This window comes from Atractosteus spatula, chromosome 13, assembly GCF_055471065.1.
Source record: "Atractosteus spatula isolate fAtrSpa1 chromosome 13, fAtrSpa1.hap1, whole genome shotgun sequence".
Lineage (NCBI taxonomy): Eukaryota > Metazoa > Chordata > Actinopteri > Semionotiformes > Lepisosteidae > Atractosteus > Atractosteus spatula.
In genome coordinates this window covers 24,374,946-24,400,853 of record NC_142718.1, presented here as the reverse complement: position 1 = coordinate 24,400,853, position 25,908 = coordinate 24,374,946, and the positions used below count along the sequence as shown (strand labels likewise).

At 34.5% G+C, this 25,908-nt stretch overlaps 1 protein-coding gene across 2 annotated transcripts in view; it reads left to right on the top strand.

The window, feature by feature from the left end:
• Positions 1–22,770, top strand: part of znf385b (zinc finger protein 385B) — an 85,992-nt gene extending 63,222 nt beyond the window's left edge. For both annotated transcript variants that reach the window (XM_088930990.1, XM_088930991.1), the window contains exons 4-8: positions 11,720–11,885; positions 15,884–16,150; positions 17,269–17,450; positions 19,118–19,219; positions 19,991–22,770. In XM_088930990.1, coding sequence (XP_088787116.1) covers positions 11,720–11,885; positions 15,884–16,150; positions 17,269–17,450; positions 19,118–19,219; positions 19,991–20,203 — 930 coding nt within the window. In that variant the 3' untranslated portion in view covers positions 20,204–22,770. The remainder of the gene's footprint in view (positions 1–11,719; positions 11,886–15,883; positions 16,151–17,268; positions 17,451–19,117; positions 19,220–19,990) is intronic.
• The last annotated feature ends 3,138 nt before the right edge of the window (positions 22,771–25,908 follow it).

The following is a 25,908-nucleotide window of genomic DNA, read 5'->3' as shown; positions in this document are numbered from 1 at the left end:
CCATCTCTCAACAAATACAGATAGGGTTTTATTGTCTTCTCCAAATTGTGCCTTTTGGGGGAAATCCAATACAACCAATACTGGCTATGGAGATGCAGAGAAACAGAACCAGATGAGTTTAATAGATGAATGGCCTCCTCTCATCTATGGCCTTTCTGAAATTCTTCCTAAATTCATGATAAAATGTCATGGGAATCTTTTTCCTGTCTCTTATGATGGCTGTATAGCAAAGCTGAAAGCTTTATCTATTATTAGCATTATCTTATTCTGAATCTAAAAATATACAGTAAACTAATTTTATCATATTACTAAAACAGTTATGCATTACTAATGTTATATTTTTGTTTTCATGAATTCCCAGAACACCATACTGCAGATAATATGTCAACACTTCAGTTACAGTATACTGTATCTCTAGCAAATATACAGCATTATCAGCATTACAGCAAAAATCAATAGTTTATTTTTAGACAATTTTTGCTGAATGTTGCCAAACTCATTAATTTGGTGAGGTCAACCAGCCTATATCTAAGCAGGACATATGTTAGAGAAAGAAGAGAGATTTCCCACTTTGATGGACTATACATTTTATTTACATTTTAAATACATGTAAACTCCAGCATTATTAGTATTCCATTTTAATAATAATAATAATTGCTTACACTTATATAGTGCTTTTCTGGACACTCCACTCAAAGCGCTTTACAGGTGGGGACTCCCCTCCACCACCACCAATGTGCAGCATCCACTGTAAGAGTTATTTGAGTTTGCCATTAGGCAAATAACAAACAATGCTCATACAATATTATTTATAAAAAAATATAGTTCTCATGCTACACAGATACTGCAGAAGTGTCCATAACACAGGTCTACTTTGCTGGATATGATAATTCCTCTGTGTAGCCCAGGGTTTGTTGCTTTACAACCGATGTATGTTTAGAGCTTGGCAAAAATAACATGAATCTTACTGAAATGCAATTAAGGAATTTCCATCTTAACAGATGTTGAGGTCTCTTATAAGTCTTTAAACGTATATTGCAGTGGCTTGTAAAACCTTTACTTTTTATTGCCTTTTTTACCACACAGTGCAGTTTTTATTCTCTATTACCATTTACACCTTGGCATCCTAGGGCTCTTTTTAAGATGAAAAAGAGAATATATCTGAAAAGCAAAAATAAACTCAAATTTCAATCAGTTACACAAAAGTGCACTCAAAAAGATATTGTATCTTTTCAGTTTTTATTTAAAATAATATTAAGGTTTTTGGCATTCCTTATCTAAAGTGGGAAGGAGTTATACAGGCAACAAATTCAGCTGAAGAAGATTCTAGGCAAGGAGTAGGTAACCTTAGCTCTTCCTGTTTGCAGAACTTTGATGTCACCATAACATAAGTTGCTTAATTGGCTTTTAATTATCTAATTGGCTTTGCTGCTGACAGTTGCCTAAATATGTAAGGATGAGCTGTAACAGACTTGGAATGGAAGAGCCAAAGTAACTGATTCTGGTTTTAGCCCTAACAAAGTGACATTGATTGTCTTGGAACTGGGTGGTTGTTCAATCCTGGATCCGGAAGAACAGTGTATCTGTAGGTTTTTTAAGTTTTCTTTAAAGCAGCAGCAACTAAAGAGCTGGGAGGTTTTAAGTTGGTCCAGTCAAGCCAGTGACCTGCTAGTTGGTATATAAACCTGTAGACACATCGGCTCCTGGATCCTGGATTAGGATTGGAAACTCCTGCCTTGGAATAACCAACAAATCTACATTGTTTTACTGTAGAGATTTATTATGAAGATATGGAATAAGCAATTAGTGAATCTGAAATATCCCTAATTCCATAATGTATTTCATTGGCTGTTATAATTATTAGAGGACACAATGTGCTTCTAGTAATTTTTTAAAATATTGTTCTTCCATGTTCTTTTAGATGTTCAGTCTTTAATCTGGTTTGTCTTTTTTCATCAATAGAGAACTGGTTCCATTTTGTTATTGGTACCTGTTACAATGTTATAAGTTGTCGGAAACTCCCACGCTCTCTTTTTCATGTCACAATTACTATTTAAACCTGTTATCCTGATTTGAAGATTTTACCCCTGAGAAAATGACTCAAACTGGTCTCCATTCTTGTGTATTACAAACTGAGGTCCTTAGCTACAGTATCTGGATTATGCTGTCTCTTTGCTGTTAATTTTCTGTGCAAAGACTAGGTATTAGCTAATATTCATGCAGTGGAATTTTTGGACGTTTTTGAGCAAAAACAAATACAAACAACTTGATTAGCTCAGTCTTCTATGCCCTCCAGTGTATACTGGATCACTGGGAGTTGTTACTGGCAGTAGTATATGGATATCAGAATGTGTTGATTGTGTTTGGCGGCAAGTCCTATACAACAGAGATTCACAGACTCATTTTGTTCATTTGTGCAATGTCTCCATTTCACTGTCTTAATTGTTGTGTTCATAATGTTAAACAAATGTTATTTCCTCTGAACTAAAAGCTGTTTGTAATTTAGTCTCTCCAGGGCCCAGGTACCTGCACAGTGGCTCTAGTGGCAGCTTTAAATACAATACAGTGTTAAATTGCAATATTCCTTTCTTTTGGACAAATGGGACTTGTAATTTACTTAGATGCCCTGGTTCTGATTTTAGCTATTTGCACAATCTTCTTAATGTTTCATTGTGGGGCTGTTCTGACTCTGGAAATAACTAGCATTTACATTTGAAACACTCTCCCACAAGACATTTCCATGGAACAATTGTACAACTAAGAAACGTCTAGATTTTAATGTTTAACTGAAGCTTAATCATAATCAAAAATAACACTTTTTTCATACATCTGCTTTGTCCCTCTGGGTACCTTTGTTTAGAGCACATCTGTTTAGCAGGGCATACTGGTAGTTGTACATCACATTAAAACTACTGTCAATATTGAAAAAATCTAATTGTATAATATTTTATGTTAATCCTTTTAATACTGTTTTATTTATTTGTAATGATCGTTCCAAAAATGTCCAAGTATTTTAATTTAAGGAGATGTGTATGTTGATTCTCCACACTGTTCTTTTTTTAGAAGAATTATATCTTTTGCTGATATTCTTTTGATTTTACTCAGCAAGTGTATATGCCCACCCATGACAAAGATACATATTTGAACTAGTTCTTACTTTGTATTCTGCCTGTTTGTGACCTACAGTACATGCTCTCACTCTGCAGAATCCCTAGCCATTTGTTTTACTTACAAAAACCCCTGTGTGGGGTCCACATAATTCATGACTGCTGAATGTCCAAACTCCTCCAGGTCCATTCAAAAAATGCCACCCTGCATTGGCTACACACTCCCTCCAAGGCTAATTGGATCTCCAATCCTAGGATCTCATCCAGAGATGAAAGAAACCAGTGTATCAGCTATAACAACACAACTAGGTAGCTTGTTCCATACTCCAGTGACTCTTTGGTTGTGTCCTTAGGTTTAAATGCACATTGCCGCACACTGTCATGCACACAGACAAACAGGGACAACATATTTAGAAAAAATAAAAAAATGTCTTTGACTGTCTTATGTAATAAAACCAGGGCTTTTGAGTAATATACTGTATGTATATTACAGTAAGCACGTGAACAGGATTTGACATAATCTCTTAATAATCAAGTATTTCAAATCTGAAGTTAAATATTTCAAGAGTTATATGAAAGTCCTGATAGTGTACCACTGTAATTGTCCTGTACTGATAAGTATGTAAATAAATGTACAGTATATAAGTACCCTTGGTTTAACAGGCTTTGCTTTAACAGACTTCAGATTTAAGAGACAATCTGTTTTGTCTGTAAAATCAAAAACACCGGACTTTTCCTGCAACAATGACGAATAATAAAACAAAGTAAAAATAAATACTACGTAAGTTTGAAAATTTAGGAATACCAATGGTGCCATGTTGGGGAAAGTCAGTTGCTTATGATTTGGTGTTGTTTGTGTTTCGCATACTTTAGCGAATGTTCTACAGTGTACTTACAACTGATAATAAAATCTGAAATAAAATAAAAAACCTTGTGTAATTATGAGAAAAAAGGCACAAATGTAATTTTTGTTGACTGTATTAATTGCAATTGTTAAAAAAAACAAGTCAAGAAAGTCAAGAGTCAGAAATCATATATGTATTATATATATATGTTTCTCATAGAATAGTGTGTTCTGGGGCTACATGTTTTAACAAACGTTCAGCAATAATGGACAATACTTCCCCCCATTACTCCATTAAACCAAGGGTTTACTGTATGTTTGTGTGTGTGTATATTGCTGTGTCCTGGTGGGTCTTTAAAATACCTACAATAATTAGTCCTTTATTTTAAATGGAAACTTCACTCATGTGCCCAAGAATCTAGTGTGTCTGTGATCACTAGATAAAGTGGGTAATGTGTTTATAATTAGTATGGTATGACACCTTCAACTTATTGTGAGAGGACTTTCATACATGAAGCCCACTTTGCTATAGTGAAATATGGAGCTGGTTCTAAGGCCAGATATTGGTGCAATAACCCTTGTATGGTCAGAACCTAGTGTCTTTTTCTATTTTCCCTTTAGTCTTAACCTTATGGGGCTTCTTCAGCCTGAACCATTGGCTGATGTGGCTCCTTGCACCAGAGAACTTCAGCCTCTAATCTCAAGGGAGCACTGGCTTCTTGGAGAGAGGGTAGCTAAACCTTTCCTTTAATTTTCTTTTCAGCTTGAGACGATGAGCGAGCACTGAGCATTATCAGTAACAAACACACTTCTGTGCAGACTCTAAAACTAACTTAACCCAGGTTTTGTCTTACCACAAGACTGAACTCAAACCAAATGTACTTGTCTCATCACAAGATTTACCAGTCTTATCTCACTTCAGCATAAGACAACTACTCTTCTGTGCTAAACCTATTTATAGAGAAACTTGATGAGAATCAACTGCATTCAGTTCCGTGTATGAATTTATTTACTTGTTGGAGTGTCCCTAAGCCACCCTCTAGTGGCTTAGGGACTCTGACACAGACTTTTCCAAATTCCAGCTGCTTCGCTGCACTAACTCAAATATATCATGCTAAAACTTTCTAGAAGATAACCATCTAACAGAGTTAGGAGTGAACAAGTTAGCACATACAGTCCTCCTTCACCACTGGATTCCTTCACGGTGAGCCTAAAGCTTTCAGGAATTGAACACTAAAGAGACTAAGTTTGGGGGAAACTATATATTGTTGGAATTTTTTAATTTTTTGTTTTAAGATCTGCCAGTTGTTCTTTTTTAGCATCTGTTTAGAGGGCTTGCTCATCTGTGGGGAATTGTTTAGTAAACTTTTAAGTTGCCCTTATAAAGATCCACTTCTAGGTGCGTTAAGATCAGTGTTAGGGATCTAGTGGGAGAGGATTAAGGTGATTGATTCAATTCAGCCATTTTCTAACCACTTTATCCAGTATAGGGTCATGGGGGAACCAGAGCCTATCCCAGCAAGTAGCAAGCGCAAGGCAGGATACACCCTGGACAGGACACCAGCTCATCACAGGGTACACGCAGACACAAACACGCACACACTCAGACTAGGCCCAGAATTCCCAGAAACCAGCTAACCTACCAGCAAGTCTTTGGACTGTGGGAGGAAACTGGAGAACCCAGAGGAAACCCACGCAAACGAGGGGTGAACATAAAAATTACCACACAGATGGCACTCCAGAAACTTAACCGAGGCAGCAATGCTAACCACTGTGCCACCAGACTGCCCAGCTCAATTAATTCTTCTTGTAAATTGTAGCCTGTAAGTATTAGTTTGTGTTTGTACATCTTGTGTATGTGTTATTTTTCTGTAATTGGTCTTTTAAGGTATTGTTTATTTCTTCAACACCAAGTTGTTGAAATTAAATTACATATGTGACCTTGCTCCATATTCCCTGATTAGTGAGATTTTACTTTCATAATTTTTTATTTAAGCTGCTGTCACAACACCTACCTCCATGACAATCCTTTTCAATGTGAACACATTGAACTTTCTTTAATACAAAAATCTAGACTTTGAACTGACTTTTCCTTGCAGTTTTAAATCAGAAATGAAAACAATTTTACTGTTTGCATTGCTTTCTCTCCAGAATTACTAGCACAGTACTGTTGAACTGTGATGTTTCAAGTAAGTGTTTGCACAGGTATTTATAGTGTGTATACTCCTGATGCCCAACTGGGACAGACTCAGTCAGAGTTGGTTTGTGCATTTTAAGGTATACCAAAATGCATGTCTAAAACCTTCATTGATAAAGTATATTTGGCACATTGTCAGCATATCTTTATACATGTGTTCTGAAAAAATTGTAATGCAATGAACTTAGTCTCAACAGCTAGGTAGGATATTGTATGTTTTATTTTTTATTGAACTGACTTTTTGGCCTTTAAATTATGGTGCTTAACTTTTTCATTCTTAGAACTCAGTTCTGTGCTGATTCACATAATTAAATAGCAAGAAAACATAATGTGTAAAAAATTGTATAAACGATACAAGAGATACCTATGGAAAATGGATCTCACCTGGCTGACATACTATTTGGTGTTATCTGATCCCTGCATAATTGTACCTTGTGAATTAATTAGATGAAACTATGGTTCTGTTGCAACTGAACTGAAAGCAATGAAGTTTTAAAATAAATTAACCAATTAACCATGGAAGACAGCTATAGGAGGACCTTGAGTGAGTTAGATGTGTACAAAGGAAGGTATATTGTTGTGCTCATTGACCATTATATTAGCAATTATTGCTTTTTTGCTTTATGTAATATTGTGCTATGGTAGGTTGCCTCACTAGTGTGAACTATGTGCTGAGTAGAAACAGTGTGATTTATTATCAAGATGTTTATCTTTTAAATGAGATAGGAATGTCTAAAAGGCATTAGAAGATTGAAAGGTAACATGATAAGAGGAGCTCAGAACCAGTGATGTCTTCTTTCCATGTTAAGGTTTCCAGTAGCTGCAATTAGTTAGAATGAAGTATGATTAATTTAAAAGTGAGCTTTTCTTTCTAGATAAGAGGATAATCTGCTGTCTCAGGGGATACTGATTTGAAAAAGATAGAAGCCTAGGAGGGCAGAGTGGATTAAAGCTATAAACAAAGCGAAAAAATAGATTAAATTACATTTACAAGGAAAAATGAGCTGGTATTTCGAGTTTGTCCATAAGATGCACAAAGAAAATGAAACACTACAAAAAATATAATTTCTTCTTCTATTCATGCATGACGTTATGCATATCAGCTTAGTGCACTTCACTGCATAATAGCTGTACATAAGCATTTTCTAAATAGAATAGGAGGTAGTGCTGATTGTGACAATAGGGTGCATGGGTTTGAGGAATCGCAGTCACAGCTAGTGACCTGCCTCAGGCTTGAACTTCCCATAGTGTACAACCTGAGGTATGAGCAAGTTTATTGATTAAGCTTTCATGGCCCAATGATAGTATCTTTTGTATTATAATTTAATAATATATATTTAATTTATAATTACAAGTTTACACAAGTGATATACTGATAATGGAAGTTAATGTTTTGAAAAGACAATTTGTAGAACTTTAATCTGGAACACAATTCTGCTTTGTATTTTTCCAAATTAACTATTTCAAATTCCATATCTCTTTCCCATTCCTCTGTTATCTTTTGTTTAATTAGATTTTTATCAACCCTAACAGTTGCTTTCTGTCACAATCAAGTATGAACACAGAATATCTATAGCAAATTTTAGCTTAGAACATCATCTTTTAAACTGTCTAGTCTAGTGCATTAAGTTACAACTTCTTGCTGTCATGGACAATGGTAGTACTTAGCATTTTGCTGTTGTTCACCCTGGCCTAGAAGGGGTATTATTGTTCACATATTGAAATTAAATAAGGTATATAAATCAGATTCTCCATGTTGTTACTCACAAGATTACAAATTAAAATATTAAATGGATAATGTTAATGTATCATAACACTTAAAGTATAAATATTTTCTTAAGTAAACTATGATATTTAAAATTCCTTTGCTTTTATAAGGAAATGAGTTCACAAATACATCAATTTATAGAAACTACTAGCAATTCTGAGAAAAATGGATTGAATTACGTTTACAAGGAAAAATTACCTGGTATTTTGAGTTTGTCTGTAAGATGCACAAAGAAAATCAAACACTACATGAAATATAATTTCTTCTTCTATTCATGCATGACTTTATGCATACCAGCTTGGTGAACATGTCTGTGGAATAGCTGTAGCAAATATATCTTATATAAGTGTAGCTAGTGGGATTGATGTGGTTTTTGGAAGGTAGGTTTTGATTTGATAAAGTTGAAATTAAAGTAGGCTATTTGATGCAGAAATTAGCTTGTTTTAAAGGTAACTTGATTGGCACCAGTTTGGGAATTTTTAAAATGCACTTGTACTGTATGTTCCTGTGCTGTACATTGCATTTCAATATGTGTTCAAGAAATATTGATATCTAACCTTTTTTGGAAGAAAAAATGCTTTTTCCAAGCTTAGACTAAAGTGAAGGGGTTAAAGCTAAGCCAAGACAAAGTGAAACTGCTTTGATTCTCAGCAGGAAGTATTGTATTGGGATTTCAATTAAAAGTTTAAAGCAAAGTTTTTCATTCTTGGCCCAATAGAGATTGTACTTCTGAACAAAAAATGAAAGAAAGGCTAATACTTTTGACAGTTGGTGTAAATGCACAAAACATTCATGCAGCTTAATTGGCTGATTCATCTGTGTGACTCTGTGATTCAGCAGAGGGGCCCGTGCTTCGAGCGCCCTAGGAGTCTGTCAACTTAACACACAACTAGAGAATACAAATGGGTTCCAGCATTTTGTCATTACCTGTTAAAAGAGATTCTTCCAACTTGACAGGGCTGGCACAGTTCCCCCACTGCTTTTTAAAGCTATTGTGGGAGTCTAGCAAAAGCCATATTGGAAGTGTTTAAATTGAGTTCACCGAAAACAAATGCTGAAGTGAGAATTTTAAGCATATCCATGATCAACAGGCTTTACTAGCATACAGATTTGTGGGTTTTTAACAGTTCTTTTTTACAGTGTATCAGGATTGAATGGGGTGAATCAATGGCAGTAGTAGTTCTGACATTGCAGGCATCTGTTTTTTGCAAATATCAGCAGAAAGGCTTACTAGCTCTGAGTATCTTAACCTTTCTCTTGAGTATACTTAAATCTCCTTTTGTTTTAGCACATTATCCTTGCAAATTACTTCCAAGTCAGTCCATATTTCTGCATCCTGTTTCCAAAATGCTATCGGTACTGCATTTGTACTAATATATGTGTATTGTATAAATGTGGCAGTGTTGATTTCTGCTTCCCTTATCTTCTAAGAGTTATCAGTAAACTTTTCACTACCCCTTCTCCTCTATCCTCCATTGTCTGAGTGAGACAGGTTCTCCTACAGTCCACTCTGTACCTCCTGAGCCTCCTCTACGGGGCTATGGAGGCTGTAACATGTCAAATAGATGAATGGTCTGGAAGTGGACAGGACAGAGGACCTACACTTGCTCCTTGTCACCCATGTGTGGTTGTAGGATTCCCAGCCTTGAGCCAAGTGATTAGACATAATTGGACATTCCAATATGGTGGCCACATAAGCAAAATCATCAGAAAAAGTATCAATATAACAAACATTTTTGTATTAAGAAATCATTGAGACCTTTACCCTATAACCCAGAGAAATTCACATGTAAGCAAAATAATTCAAATTATTAGACCTTTATGTGCATGAACAATATAAGTAAATATTACATGTTGCATTTAAATGGAATGTGTACTTAAATTTAATTTTCTGCAACAGTGCAATGATTCCAAAAATATACAAAATATATAAATAAATACACTTCTGTGTTAGAACATTCTAAGATACAAAATATATATGTTAAAATTCATTATGCTATTATGTGAACAAACTGACTGCAAATATCCCAACTGTTTTCTCTTATAAATTGGTCTAATTATTACAAAATCACTGATATCTAAAAACTGCACCGTAAGATATTAAGCGTATTTGTGGTACTTTTAGAGTATAATACATAGTGATAGTACTCTACTAGTGAGTAATATAAGCTACTGTACGTCATGGTTATATGGAACTCTTGTATATAAAGGCACATTTTTGTCACTTGAACGACTAGTTTAGCAGTAATGGAGTCTGATGGTATAAATAATTTTACTGGATGTTAAAGAGAAATGCAACATTAGCTTTGTGTTCTCTTGTCATGTTTGTGCTATTCCTGCAAACTGCTTGTGCTTGCATATTCATAGCCTGCTTCACTAGATAAAGTGAACGGTATCCCTTGTTCCTAGGTTATATTTATTCTTATGTTTTTGGTATAGATCTGCATGAACCATGACAGAAAACTTGTCATACAGAATTTTACTGAAAACCAATAGCTACTAATCACTTTGTCATTACATTAGTAGCATGCTTTATTTATGGATTTCCTTTGTTTTGAAAGAAAAAAAAACATGATATTAACTGCAGGAGTTAATATATTTCTTTCAATAGAGGCACCCATTTATTATTGAGTTGATTTGTTTTGCTGATCATCTGTTACAAATCTTTTTTTATTTTGTTGTCAGCTGTGATTTATAATACAATAGCTGAAATTCTCATGAACAGTATGTTTTATTTTCTTTGTATTAAACCATGTAAGTCACAAATGGAGTAACAGATACAATTTCTGTAATGGGCTTCCCATTGCTCCTCTTTAAAATAAAGTAATGCCAACATTAACTTTAAAAGTGCTCATTCTTTAGTTATATAATATTGTTAATATATATAATAATGTTGTACCTATCCTATACACTAAACTGTAACACTCTCAAATATATAAACCAGTCTAAGACTAATGTAAGACCTGTTCTCTGAGAGTATAAAGCATAAAAATATTTAGAATTATACTGTTATGTGAGTAGTTTTGCAGTTGTATCAAATGTTTAGGTATTTCACAGTGAATATTCTATCTGATGTGCAACATATCTATGCATTCTAACCAGTCACATATTAGATAAATAAAATATGCTTAGTTATATAGCTACTGTATGTCACAATGTTATGTTCAAAGCTATAGCCCTCTTGTTCTTTTATTTAAGAAAACATTACTATACTTCTAAAATCAATAACATGATAATTTATCATGTATTATGCAGTTGACCAAATGACCATGATAGATTATAATATATATATAGATATATAATAGAGTAAAAATGAGAAAGTACAACATACCTGCATTATATACACTATATTTGATCTTTTGTATTAGTAAAAAGGTCTTAGAGTACCCAATCATAAACATATTCAAGATGAAAAATCATACAAGATAATAATTCTTTAAATACTGGTCCATACGAAATGTGGGTCTTAAAATATATTTGTAGCATAGAAAATTTTATATTTCAGTTTGTATAAGATCCATTGCCTGACCTTTACATTTTTAAATTTATCTGGAACATAAGGTTTCCTGAGATAATTTAATCAAACCCTCCAGTGTTTTTTCCTTTTAAACGATTAGCATTTAATGCATTTATGTGTGCAGCAAATCAAGTGCAATTACAAAAACCTCTTTTAAAATATTACTGCAAATTTAAATGGTGCCTTCTATTGAAAGTTCTTTTTTTATTCTGTACTGCCACCCATGATGTGCATTAAAGTGTGAGAAATGAGCCTGATTGCATGGTTCATTTGTTCTCCTTTGTAGAGCCAAGCCGAGGCACACTACAAAGGCAGTAAACATGCCAAGAAGCTCAAAGCACAGGAGTCCACGAAAAATAAGCAGAAAACTGTTTCTCCCAAGGACAACGCAAAGACAATCACCACCTCCACCACTTCCACTGCAGTCACTGCCAACAACTCTGACAAACCAGGTTAATAGCAACTTTTGTTCTTGTTCACATTTTTTATCCCTCCATGTGCTACTTTTGGGTGATTTGCATGTTGGTTTTCATTGTCAGTGAGTAAAATGTATCTTCTTCTTTTATGAATTTAGTCTCACAAGTTACACAGTGTTGTAATCAGAGCTGTTATTTATTCAGGGGCATCTAAAAGGTGTTGCACTCATTTGTAGTTAGTAGTTTGGTAATCACATAACCTTCATGTCCAATCTCATGCTTAAGGTAAGAGGTAAGTAGTCTTTGTATAAACACTCAAGTCCCACTCGTACCATTTATACTTAGGGCTGGTCATTTATAGAAACTGTATAATAAGGTCACTTTTCATTATTTTAAATCTTTGGAATGATTCCTGATTGCAACATTAAGACCAGCTACTTTTTAAAACTTTAGTGTAGTTACTTTAGTTTGAAGAATTATTTTTATTCTGAGCTTGTCAACCAAAGAAACCTGAGAGTATCTTTAAACAAAACTCAGAATTGGTGGACCAGTAGGGTGCTCACTTGCCTGAGGGCAAGAGAGGAGTAAGTAAGCTCTAGATGTCATTCTTTGGATGAGATATTATTTCTTGAACATTAAAGATCCTGCAGTACCATGTTAAACCTAGTGTCAGGCTCAAACACAAAACTGGTTATAAATTCTAAAAGATACAGAACTTAATGAGTGATCTTAACCATTTGTCTTCCCCACCAACACCCTGCAGCTCTTAAAAAGGAGATTTTAATCTAAATGATATTTTCTGTTTAAATGTGCAAGGAAAAAGTATTTTACAAATGTCCTGTTCTAAGTGTAAGTGAGAATGGATTTTTTTGTCAAATAAATACAAAGCAATGGTTAAAATGACAAGAGTTTGCTACACTTGTATTTAATGGTCTTTTTGTTTTATTTTAAAGCCAGGCACACAGTGGTGTTTTTTTTTTATTCTGAATGAATTAAACAAGTGATATGATAATACTTCAAATAATGGCAGTTTGCTAGCATTTTATACAGTTCATCTGAATAAACAATGAGGAATGTGTCTGTAGATAGTTTCATATAGAAAATGTTGCTCTTTCTTGCAGATATATATTTGGAAGACAGTCTCATTTTACTGTTAAAAGCTTAAAACCGTTGGCCTTGACACATTTGACTGCAGAGGGACAACAATTGTTTCAAGTTGGGTTTTCTATTTTATATAACACAGTAGTAAACTCAGAAGTGCTTTACAGTATATGAACAAATAACACATTGAAATTAAAGTAAATTACAAATCCAAGAAGCACATACAGACAATATATGCACAAAAAACCTTTATGAAAACATAGACTACACTTAGAAGTGCGCAAGTCATTGATTTCTTTGGGATGGCATTCCAGAGCTTTGGGGCATAGGGACAATAGGTTCTGTCACACACAGAGTGTAGATTAAGAATGGGAACATAGAAAACTAGAAACAGTTAAGTGTAGGTCATATTGGGGAGAAAACAGATACCATAGTAGTTAGCACTATCACTCTACATAGTGGAAGATTCAGTGGACAGATTTTAAAATCAACTCAAGGATTGCAAGGATAGCAAGACAAGAATGATGAAGGTCACTTGTTTGCAACGTAGTCAGGATTCACATTGTTCTGAACATATTGTAACTTCAGGGTAATTTTAGAGACCCTTTGCAAGTAGGGCATTGCAAGAATTCAATTACTTTAACAAAAAAACAGATGAAGTATTTCAGATACAAACACATACCCCAGCCGGGCAATGTTTCTGAACTGGAAAGAAAATCTTAAAAAGTTACTAAAATGTTCTGCCCAATGAGGTTTAAAGATATAGCCAGGATGGAAGATCATTACCAAATTCATCAAAAGACAAAGTTTAAGAATTGGTTCTACATAACTGATGGGAGGAATCTTGATCTAATATCATTGATCTTATTCTTATCAGAATTAAGATTTAAAAAGTGTGTGATCCAAGCTTGTATATCAGAAAACGTTTTGAAACTGCTGCCTTGGCATTAGGTTTAGTGTTGACATTGATTTGAGTATCATCTTCAAAGAAATCCTGATTCACATAATTATAACCAAGGGGAACATGCTGAATAGCATTAGGTCAAGTAGGCCTATTATTGGTAGTATTGAACTAATACTACCTCAGAACTAAAACCACCAAGACAATAAAATATGAACCCTTGGCAAGGTCATATTAAAAACATTTAAGGGTAGAGATGACAAACTCCAACCAAAGTAAAATGCCATCATTTACAGTATTGAATGCAGCATGCATTTGTGAATGTAAGTGAACTTATTTTAATACACCCAAATCTGCTGGCATGGTAAGAAGGAGTAAGCAGCTTTAACGAGCAGTTTCAGTGCTGTGTAATGTTTAAAGCCAGAGTGAAAAGCTTTGAAAAGTTTATAGTGATGTGTCTATGTGTACTGCAGAAGCACACTCTAATGTCATCATAAAAAAGACAAATTAGGTATGGGCAAATATGTATTCAGATTATCTGAAGCCTTGTTTTTTTTTAAGCACTGGTATGACTGCAGCAGTTTTAAAAGCTGTTGGCACCATGCCAGAGCTCAGGAAGTCATTTATTATGTTAAACACCAAAGAGCAAAGGGCACCATAACAGGAGAAAAATACAGGGAATGGAGTCCAACATAGGGAAGATGGGCTGCATATGTTATACACATTTTGTCAAGGCATGCAGGGGGAATTTGTGCAAACTGGGAAAGAAGAGAACCAGCAAAGGCAGGTGTACAAAGAGGCTGTGATATTGAAGCATTGGAAGAGGTGAAAATTGTTGTGCCAGATGTCAGATGACTGGAGTTGTGCACTCAAAACCAGAAACTAGCCAGTTATGCTACTGTTTATGATAAACTGAATGCAACTGATCAATATAAATTTGAAGAGATGAGAAAGCTGTAGATTGGGTTTGCAGCTTGCCTAAGTTTAGCAACTTGCTGGTAATTATATACAATACAATCACAATGCTTCTGCAGATAGTGTTCCTCATTTGTATTCAGTGTATTTTTGGAGAACACCAGAGATTAATGCCAGACTGATTCACAGAGGACTCTCTGGCCCTTGTGCTGTGATGTAGTGTATTAATATAAGCTCTGTTTAGACTGTCATTTCTATCAGGTCTGTAATTGCTCTCCAAAATTCTGCTAGCAGAGGATAAAGTGGGATTTAGTCTACATTGAGAAACTTGAAGAACTAAGTCATTGAAATTGCTATCTGCTGTGCTTTATATCACATAATAGTTTATGTAATAAGACAGCATGGCAGATTATCTTAACAAATATGATGAATTCTTCAAATTGACATTGAATTCCTCGTAGATTTGACTTTTCCTTGCAAAAACAGTTATTATGATAAAGTTACCTTAGTCAAGAAAAAATATGGGAGGAAATGTGTAAAAAGGTTTAAATGATTAAAATATTTTTCAGGATGTTTTCTATAAATGTCATGCTTCCAGTGTTTAGAAAGAAATGTAAAGTCTTAAGCACTTTATATCTAAAGCACTATATTAAAAGCTTCAAATCAATTACTTTGGATGCAAGATCAAAAGAATTGTTACAATTGGTTTCAATAGCTGGAACTAGAGATTTTAGCCTGGATTCCTGGTTGAGTTCAGAGGGAAACCACATTGCTAAGGGCAAGAATGTTTCCCAGCACACACACATCAGTAAATTGAAGGTAATGAGTGGAATTTATCCTATCATCATGTCTTAAGGCAGAGTGCTGATTGTATAGCCAGAAGAGCTACCACTCTGTTAACAAAAGGCTAGACAGGACAATGGAATTACTCAACAAGGAGAGTTTATTTCACGTTCTAAAATGTGAAAACAAATCTGCTTTTGGTATTTGGACTATTCAGATGACAAAAGGGGAAATCAAAAGTGTGAAAATCAGCAAAATAGTTTTTTGCTTCACTTAAATCAGGCTACCTGGAATATGAATTCATGATTGTGAGGTTGTATGTTTTTTTTTGTAGAAATAAAACTGGACTGTCTCGGTTCTACTAAAGCTGCTCCACCTAAAACTTTCACTGCTGCTGTGCACACCCTGCCTACATCAGTCTCTGAATCAGCGAAAGGAACCAGTATTTCAGAGACAGCGGCAAATGGACCAGCAATGAATAATGGCAGCGGGCCTGCACCATCTACAGAATCAGAAGAGGAGAAAGCCAAGAAGCTCCTTTACTGTTCCCTATGCAAAGTGGCTGTAAACTCCTTGTCACAGCTGGAGGCTCACAACACAGGTTTGCAGTTATTTTTTTATTGTAATGTGTTAAAAAAATTTAGTTCCAACAGAAATTTCAGTCACATGAATTACTTTTCCTGCTCACTGTATAGGTATTCATTTTACCTACATAACAATGAAACTAAATGGAATTGTATTTAAATCAGAACAGAAGGCACTTCTTTACACAGCGAGTTGTGGGAGTATGGAATAAGCTAGCTAGCCGCATTGAAGCCAAAATCCTGGATTCTTTCATGAAAAAGCCATATGAGATCCTTGGATCAATTAGTAACTACCAAAGAGGCTAGATGGCCTTAATGGCCTCCTCTTGTTTTCAGCTTTTCATATGTTATTATGTACCTGCTGTTAACTGCTGGGTCATTTTTATATACATTATTTAAATTAATTTCTGTTAACTTCTTGCTCAATTTTTATGTATTCATTGTGTTCTTTCATTTCATTGCAAAGACTGGCTGGGTTTCTGTTAGGCTTAAAATGGGTAAAAAAATAATCATCATAATTACCAGTTTGCATGGTAATAAATCTAACATGAGTGGGTTATTTTGAACATTTGGCCTTCAATAAAGGTATTCATGAAAACATTTTTCAGTGAAGTGAGAAATAAAAAATAGTATAAAAGAATATAACTGTCGGTGGAGATTTTGTTCAGTCATAGGAAGAATGTGTAATTTATTTCCATGACAACGAGTGTTGCTGAGAAAATAATTGGTATTTATACCATAAATGAGATGCTGTTTAAAAGAAGTATATGTGTATATATCAATTAGGTAGTGAGTTATGTAACCAGGAAACTTTTCAAATATCTTTATTGAATTAATTTTAAATTATCTGTAAGACTGAAGTCAAATAAATTACCCCATTAGCCTTGGGCCTATATAAAAATGTAGCACCAGTGAGTTAAAATATTACGATGTACTGCCATACAGTGTATTCCAGTGATACATTTCTATTTCTGCAAAAGTGAATACACATTATTTCAAAATTTGTACTTGATTCAATTCTTTGATCTTTTATGATTTTCTGTGCTGTACATGGTTCTGTTTTAAAATCACCTCATCTTTGTAATTTATTTAATCTGTACATTGAAATTTCTATTCTGTTTTTCTCTCCACATAGGTTCAAAGCATAAAACAATGCTGGAAGCTCGAAACGGAGCAGGCCCAATTAAGGCATATCCCAGACCTGGATCAAAACTCAAGGTCCAGACTGCAGTTGTCAAGGGGTCGGGTTTGCAAAACAAGACGTTCCATTGTGAAATATGTGACGTCCATGTCAACTCTGAAATTCAGCTTAAACAGGTAGACCACATAAACATCCTTAGTACAATTCCATAAGTAATATTACTTCCATTAAGTAATATAATGCCATATAATCCAGTCACTCATCTATCTATTCATCCATCCATTTTCACATTCATACCAGGGCCAATTTTCCCAGAAGCGAATTAACCTACCAGTATGTCCTTGGACTGTGGGAGGAAACTATAGCACCCAGAGGAAACCCAGTTGAACATGGAGAGAACATACAAACTCATGCAGAGAGCACCCCAGGTCTACAATTGAACCCAGAACCCCATGCTGACCACTACACCACCATGCCACTCCGAAGTCACACAATCAAAGTTTAATTTCATTAGAAGTAATATTATTTATGTAATTGTCATTAAGTTCCAATTATTTATTCGCTAATTGGTTATTTAAAATGTAGCACTGTATTTGAATATATTTATTCTAAAGTGTCTTTTCCATGCATAGGGATTTGGCGCAAATGTTAAAAAAGCACATTCTTTTCCAGTGTACTTTATATGAAAAACAAGAACTGAAAACACAACTTTATGCATCTCTCCTCAACCTTAGCATTAAGTGTTTGCTCCCTATTTCTGTGTAAGCAGCTCTTAATGTGTGATAAATTTATGTTGAATGAGAATAGCAAGGTATCAAACACTCCCACTAATATAGCTGTTTTTCCCTGGGCAGAAGTTCAATTAGTTATTTCAAGTGACACCTATAGTAACACCCTGGGGGACACGATTTTCTAAGCACCCAATACATAATCTGTTAAATACCAGGCAAAACAAAGAGATTGGTTTCTTCCATTTGTCTTTCTATTACAGGCCTCGTGCAGATAGTATTTTTGGAATAATACAAATTTTACCTCCAAAAGTCCTTATAGTTATTTAAACCTTTGCAGGCAGGATAGCTAAAACTAGATCATTTCAAGTACCCTGTGTGTCCTCTGTCTGGTGGGAGTTTTTGTACTTATGTCACATCTTTGAAGTCACCTTTAATAAACATTTGTAGGACACTATTGTTATCTGTGTGAAAGTATTCTAACTAAAAAAAACTACCAATATCCATTCTGAAATATGTTGTTTTGGCCCACCCATAGTTGTTTTATATCATTATGACATAATCTGTGTACCTGAATCCTAACATTGAAAATTTGTAAGTTATGTTTGCATAGTTTTCTTTATAATTTCCCTGACTGTATAGCTGAATTCTAAAGTGCAGTCGTCACAAGCAAGTTCTCTTCTATATCACTGGTCTGAATTATCCTGCAGTATCTCTTTGAAAAGCTATTGAAAGGCATTCCAGTTTCATCTGTATTAGGGCTACTCAACTTGCAGTCCCTCCAACACACTCCACTGAAACATTTTGCTTCAAGCAGCTCCTTAATTGTATGCAATGATTCATACCATGCCTTCAAATCAGCAGCTCTGGAGTACTTTTACACTACTAGCAACTTAATTGTTTTATTGATCCTGCTAATAATTAATTATGTATGTCAACATGATACACAATGTATGCATCTTTCATGATGCTGAGATACATATTTCGTGCTGTACTATGCAACGTACTGTTCTCATGAGTCTGTCAATTTTCATTAGCTTGTATTCAAGGAAATCATCAATCAGGATTTCTTATTAATCTAATTGGTTTTAATTAAAAATCTTTCTATATTGCAGCACATTTCCAGCAGGAGGCACAAGGACAGAGTAGCAGGCAAGCCCATGAAACCCAAATATAGCCCCTACAATAAACAACAACGCAACTCAACTGCTTTAGCAGTAAGTAAAACGTTCCTGTTTAGTTAATTGATTGTTGTACTATCATTTTAAGTGGGTAATGAGATGATAATAAGAATAGCATTGTAAATCTTATTGTGTAGGTTTTGTCTCTTTTATTCAATTGTGTGCTATAAAAAAGAGACAGCTGGAAACTGTTCCACAAAGGATTAAAGATACTTCTCTTTCTCTGTAAGCCTGTTCATGTTTTTCTTTAGTGTCTTATACATATGAGTTGGTAAGTAATTTCACATGATGCTTTATTAAGCCAACAGTATCCTACTACTTAGCAATGTAGTGTACTAAGGAAATAACAGTTATGGGATACTGAGTATTCTTTTTGGCAGGTCACTATCAGCTTGTTTGCACGGGCTAGGCCTCCATATACAGTGCTTTTACAATGCAGCCACACTGATACCCAAGTGCAAATTAATTTCTGGGTTCATATACTGATTTAATATGCTAGGCACATTTTGTCACCATGATTACCACAAACCCAGATTACTGAAACACTCAAACTGTGCTAATAATTACTTTAGGCTAAGTGTTTATTTTGACAGCAACAGTAAAGCTGAGTGCTATAAGCTGACATTTCTATTTACTATCTTAAAGTCTTTTATCAACAACACAAAAGCAAATCCTGTCTTTGTTAATACTTAATGGTATTGTTGCTTGCTGGTTGTCTTTAAGTAATATGAAAACATTAACTAAACAAAGAAAATAAAATGTAAAGGCTTGTTGCTGTTTATTTATTAGATCTTTATTTTTTTTCAGGCCAAACTTGCATTCCAGAAGGACCTGGTTAAGCCGTTATCTCCTGCTTTTATTTCACCCCCATTTTCACCAACAGCTGTGCCCTCTCTTTCTTTACACCCCCGACCCAATACCTCAATCTTTCAGACTCCTGCATTACCACCCGCTCTCTTAAGGGCAGCACCAGGGCCAATACGCCCAACAGCAGGATCAATCCTCTTTGCGCCGTATTGACTCTTCAGCATGACATGACATTGAAAGGCCAGTAGCAAAGGGAATGTCAAGCTTGTACTGGTTTACAGACCCTTCCTCTGACCTAGTCATGTTGTGTATTGTACACATCTGAACTTGTGTTTAACACAGCACCGTCCAAGTGGATTGCTATTGGAATTTTTTAGACTTTGAACAATGTATTTATAAAATAGTTCATCATAATCTTCCTGTTTCATGAGCTAGTCAAAAGGAAATGATTTCTAGAGGTCTGGATATCCAAATTAAAATTGAAAATAAAGAGCATCAGACTGCTTCCTGAATGACTTGAAAATACCATGGTCTTCCTAATCACCTTATGACAGACAACTCCAATTCCAAAAGCACAGCAGTATGGCTAACATCCTAAGAAAAGGACAGTACACAATTTTAACAATGTCTTGATGTTGTCAGGGACTGTATAATGCTGTTTTAGGCCTCTGTGCCCTTGTCTGTTGTGTAGTTTGAGATGTATCACAGCTAATACAAACCTTACTGCTTTTATGTTTAGCCGCTTCATTTGTTTTGACATTACACGTTTCCTATTGCATTAAACTCTAAAAAAGGTTAGATAGCCATATATATATAAAAAAACAACTCACAGCAGTCATATTTTCTTTGTCAGCCTCAAAAAAGAATTATTAGGTAGCATTCTCACTGGGTTTGTTGTCGTATGTTAAGTGTTTTTTTTCAAAACAAAGTCCTAGAATTGCACATTTACCATTTAATCTTGCCTGTTATCTGGCAGGGAAATCATGGGCCTTTCATTTATGTAGTTCTAAAATATCCTTCATTTGTAATGGTGCTGCATTATGTTGTGGCCCTTTGATGCAATAATGTACAGAACATTAGATATTTATATTTACTATAGTGTTTTTAATGTTTACTTAACAGGTTGCAGGTCTTATAAAGCAGAAGCGAATAAGTAGTGCACAGATTACTTGTATTTTTAGAATCTGAATAGCAATCTGCACCAAGAGAAACATTAAAGTTTTTGTTCATTACAGTCTGTGAGTTATTTGTTTAGTGTGTAGAACGTGTATTACAGAAAAGTCTGTACATTTAAAATGTACCTTTTCAATAAAATATTTAAATTAACTATTCTCATACAATAAATTGACTTTTTATTAAGATTTAAAGATCACAAGGATATAACAATGTATTATATTTTGAATTTCAGTTTACAAAAAACAAACCTGCTGAAGAGTTTCATATGAAGCACATTTACTTTTCTGAATTGCCATCTTTGAATCAATAACTGGATGCTTTCATTTATGAATTATGTACAGTATTTATTTTCTGGGTATTTGCCATTTTGTCATGGCTACAAAATAGGCAAAATATATGAAAGCAAATTTTTATAAAACATTATACTGATGTTTCCAAACAGGAGCTATTTGAAGCCAGTTTACTTGGAGCTCCCTTAATAGTTTTTTATATCTGTATCTTTTAATATGTGCCTGCTGTTATCTTTTCTTTTATGTGAAGTAATGTATCATTGTAAACCTGAGTGTACCATTTCAGCATCACTGTATTTAAGAGAACATTATTTTCAACATTATTCCATGGCATTTTTGGGCTAATTTCTTTCTGTAAAGGTACATATTTATTCTTCTTTAGTAAATATTAATAATAACAACAGATTATCACATCACTGAATGTCAATAGAAAGACATACTTCTAATGTAAAAAGTTTACCCTTTAAACAAAAATTCTGAATACTGTGAAAGCAGATATAAAAATATAAGAGTGAAAATATATGTATAAAAAGATTAGATAATCCTTCTTTATAGTCAAATCATAACCTGAATGTTTTGTCAGAAAAAAAGCAAACATGTTTACATGTAACTGTCTTTAAGTTATCAGATGATTTCTTTTAAAGGAAGTATATAATAAAGGTATTTAACGATTATTATTAACAATAAGGGCATTAAGGGTGTGAAGAGCAATCTTAAGTTATTGCTGGAATTCACTATCTGTAACACCCTTAATTACATAAAAAACATGTCATGGAAAAGGTGATCTTTGCCAGTCTTAGTATCAAATTATTGTATTGTGACAGCATAATAAATAATGAGCATAGGAAATGAAATATCCTAATGGGAGCCTACTCTATAATGTTTGGATTTGATAGCATGTTTTAGAAAAATAAAGACTAGATATTCTTACCTAGTTTAGTGGTAATTTATTCTAAAATACTGAAGATTACCCTTTCCATGTACTGTATGTATTTCCTTATTACTTTGAAAGGACTAAATTAAGTTGTTTCTATAATTTCTTCCTTGTTCCTTGCTGTCTGAAAATGTCTCAATATTTTTGGTCTGACTGGATGACTGAAAGTCATAATGTCACCTAATTTTAGCTTAGGAATTCATCTTCTGGCTCATTCAGTGACCTCACAAAAGGTGAAGAGCAGTCTAGTCCATTTAATTTAATATTTTTTGTCACTTGGATTCATTCATATGCATAGCAGTCATTTTTTCATTAAACATTTTGAAAGGATTGTGAATGTTTCCTTTTATTGTACTAAAGAAATGTGTTCATTTAAAATGTTTCTCAAATTTTCTGAAAGATTTTTGTCAGATAAGAGTGGATCTCATTAGTATGGATATTATCTTATCTAGTAAGATGTCATTGTGTCAGTGTTTGAAAGTAAAGATTATCTTCTACCCTTTCATATTTTTAATCTAGTCAATGCAGCAAACGTTTGAAAAAATTAAAAGATTTTTGTAGGACTATTCAGTTATTAATGTTTTAAGTTAAATATACTACACTTAAATTTTTCCTTAGGTAAAATTAGTTACGTAGTACCAATGAGTTTATTGTTTATTAGCAGTATGTTTCTTTAGGAGAAGAAAAGGTCCATCCTTTCAGTACGGAGTTGGTTAAACAACCATAGTCCAAGAAAAAATAAGCATGCTTCATTAAATACAGGACTTATATTTGTGTCAAAATATCATAATGCAAATAAGAACAAATGATTCAGTCTTTTAACTTACAGCTTATTATTTTTATAGTTCATTGCAGTATAGTATTAGTCTGATATCATCTTGGTTATTTTGGCAAAATATGTCATGACATTTGTGACTGTCTTTAGAACATCCATGTTATATAAGCTAATGTAATATGAATGACTTAATGTCTGACATTCTCACTTGGAGTATTTGCTTCATACATTGTACATCTTAATAATATCTGGTATATCTGAAACTCACAGGGCATTACAAACAAGCATTATTCATAATATATATTTAGAAAATGCTGGCATCTGCTTTCTTTTGAGTTATTTCCTTAACAATTTAAGCAGCTTCATTTTTATTCTGTCTGGTCCTGATAACATGAGTTCACATTCTTTGCAGCTAAAGTGTAGTATTCATCTCACAACGGTCTGATAAACATAGAGAAATAAGGGAGTTTAAATACAGGCCTGTGAAATGCATCATGCTCTGATATTACCAAAGGTCTGTCAGAAATGTATCTGTAGTGCAAACATTATGCTGTAGCCATGGAATATGTTGGTGATGTCGTCTGGATACTTAATCAAAAACATGTTCAAAGCAAGGAAGTAAATAAATTCTACAAAAAAGGATCACAACAATCACAATCACTTTAATGTATTGTTTAATGTTCTATGAATAATGAACAAATACAGTTTTCCAAAACAATGTAAATAAAAAAATATTTTGGAAAACACCATAGGGAATTGAAAATAAATGAAAATATTGTCCCTTATGGAAAATATCCTGTAGATGACCTACAGATTTTGTATGCCCAATCAGGACAGTGACTTTTTTTCTGGGGCAATTTATAAGATAAAGTATAGAATACTAATCATAATGTTTGCCTTTTTTATTTAATCAAGCAAACCCACTTGAATTTCTGTATAATAGCATACTGCACATTTTATTTGTAACAAAAGCCTCTTAATTGTAGCCCATAGCCAGTTGCTGTCTATAGACAGTAGACAAAAAACTGAAACACCTGGGTAAATAAGGGACACCAAATATATTGGATTCAAGGACTTACACATTGTTATACATCGTGCATTAATTATGCAAATAATATCCCAGCATTCTTAGGGTCATGTACAAAAATATACATATATTGACACCTGAAGAAGGCTCCACGGCCGAAACGTTGTGTTTTCTTTCTTCTTTTTTTCAGCATGGAATAAACCTATATATGTACAGGCCTGGTTGCCTAAAAATACAGTATATACTGTATATATACTGCATTGGTACAGGAGGAGATCTCAAGTGATTTTTAAAGGGGGGTGATTGCTGGGGCATGGTTGGCATAAGCTTCAGTGATGATGTTTCATGAGCAAAGGTTTCTAAGGTGATGTAAGCATAGAACAAGGGAAAGATATTTTCAGCAAAGGACAACAGTGGATGGAAACTGATATCCATACAAGTGGAAGTGCAAGGTAAAATGGACAAGCAGCTCCCGATTACTTAACTTTCTGCCTGGGGTGAGAGAAGTGCCAGTTTAATCAAAAATGGCCTACTGAGAACTCCATAGAAAGGGATAATACAGGCAGGTTGCCATGAAAAAACATTCATCACACCTGTACACGTATGTGAGTCCAAAGGTGCAAAGAGCACTAGAACAGTGGAGAAATGTGATACAGTCATCCTTCGCCATGTGCCTGACAAACTGTCAAGTGCGCATGTGGCACCAACCTCAAGTTCTACAGCCCTGAGATAAGGTCATGACATATGGATAACCACAGTAATGTTTCCATATGTTTCCATTCTAAGTCACCAGATCTCAATCCAATCAAGCATTTATGGCATATTCTGGAAGAATGGCCATATATTCCTCCATCAGAATTCCTGACATCTATGCCATGGCACATACAAGCCATATAGATATTTGGAACAGTCAAAGAAGAAAGCCCAAAATCTCCAGAAGTGATGTTACTATTTCAGGGCATATCCTTGATGTGATCGATGATGACCTAGTAGACATTTCTCTTAATGAACTAACTGTAAGTCCAGGAGTTAGTTACTTTAGAACTGTAAAATTTACATTCGTGCAAAGGGATCTTATAAAGGGGTCTTATTGGAATAGCTGAATGTCCAAACACAGAAGAATATAATTTTGACAGAGTCTGTTTAAGAAGCTGAAGCTGAACAGAAATGGTTTAATGAGCTACAGTTGTGGTCAGTCCTATTTATAGAGCCTGTTTGACTTCTCTAGGAGGACTGCTGGGCTCACTCAGACAAAAGAGAGGGGATTGCATTTGTTCTCAGATTCTTGAAGTAATTGCAGTGGCTCTCTCTGGGACAAAGAGAAAAAGAAAAACACTTGTACTAAAGTAACAATGCATGTCAGTGGAGAACTCTTCCAAAAGTACTGCATTTGTAATACAGGCTGGGTCAGCATGAGAGAGAAGGCTCCAGACCCGAAGAAGGCTCCACAGCCAAAGCGTTGTGTTTTCTTTCTTCTCTTTTCAGCATGGAATAAACCTATTACTTGTTCCTTTTCAGCGTGAGAGAGATACTGGCGACTGCGAGAGAATTGTACATAGGCTGGCTGGATGTGAGAGAAAGCATCAACAGTTACAGGGAAGGATGTGTGTATCTTTGCCAGAGACACTGGCTGGTTAGCTAAAGACGGACTGATACTGATTTGCAGGGAAAAGGCAAAAGTATCTGTGGTGTGAGTGTTCTGTGACTGAGGTTGTT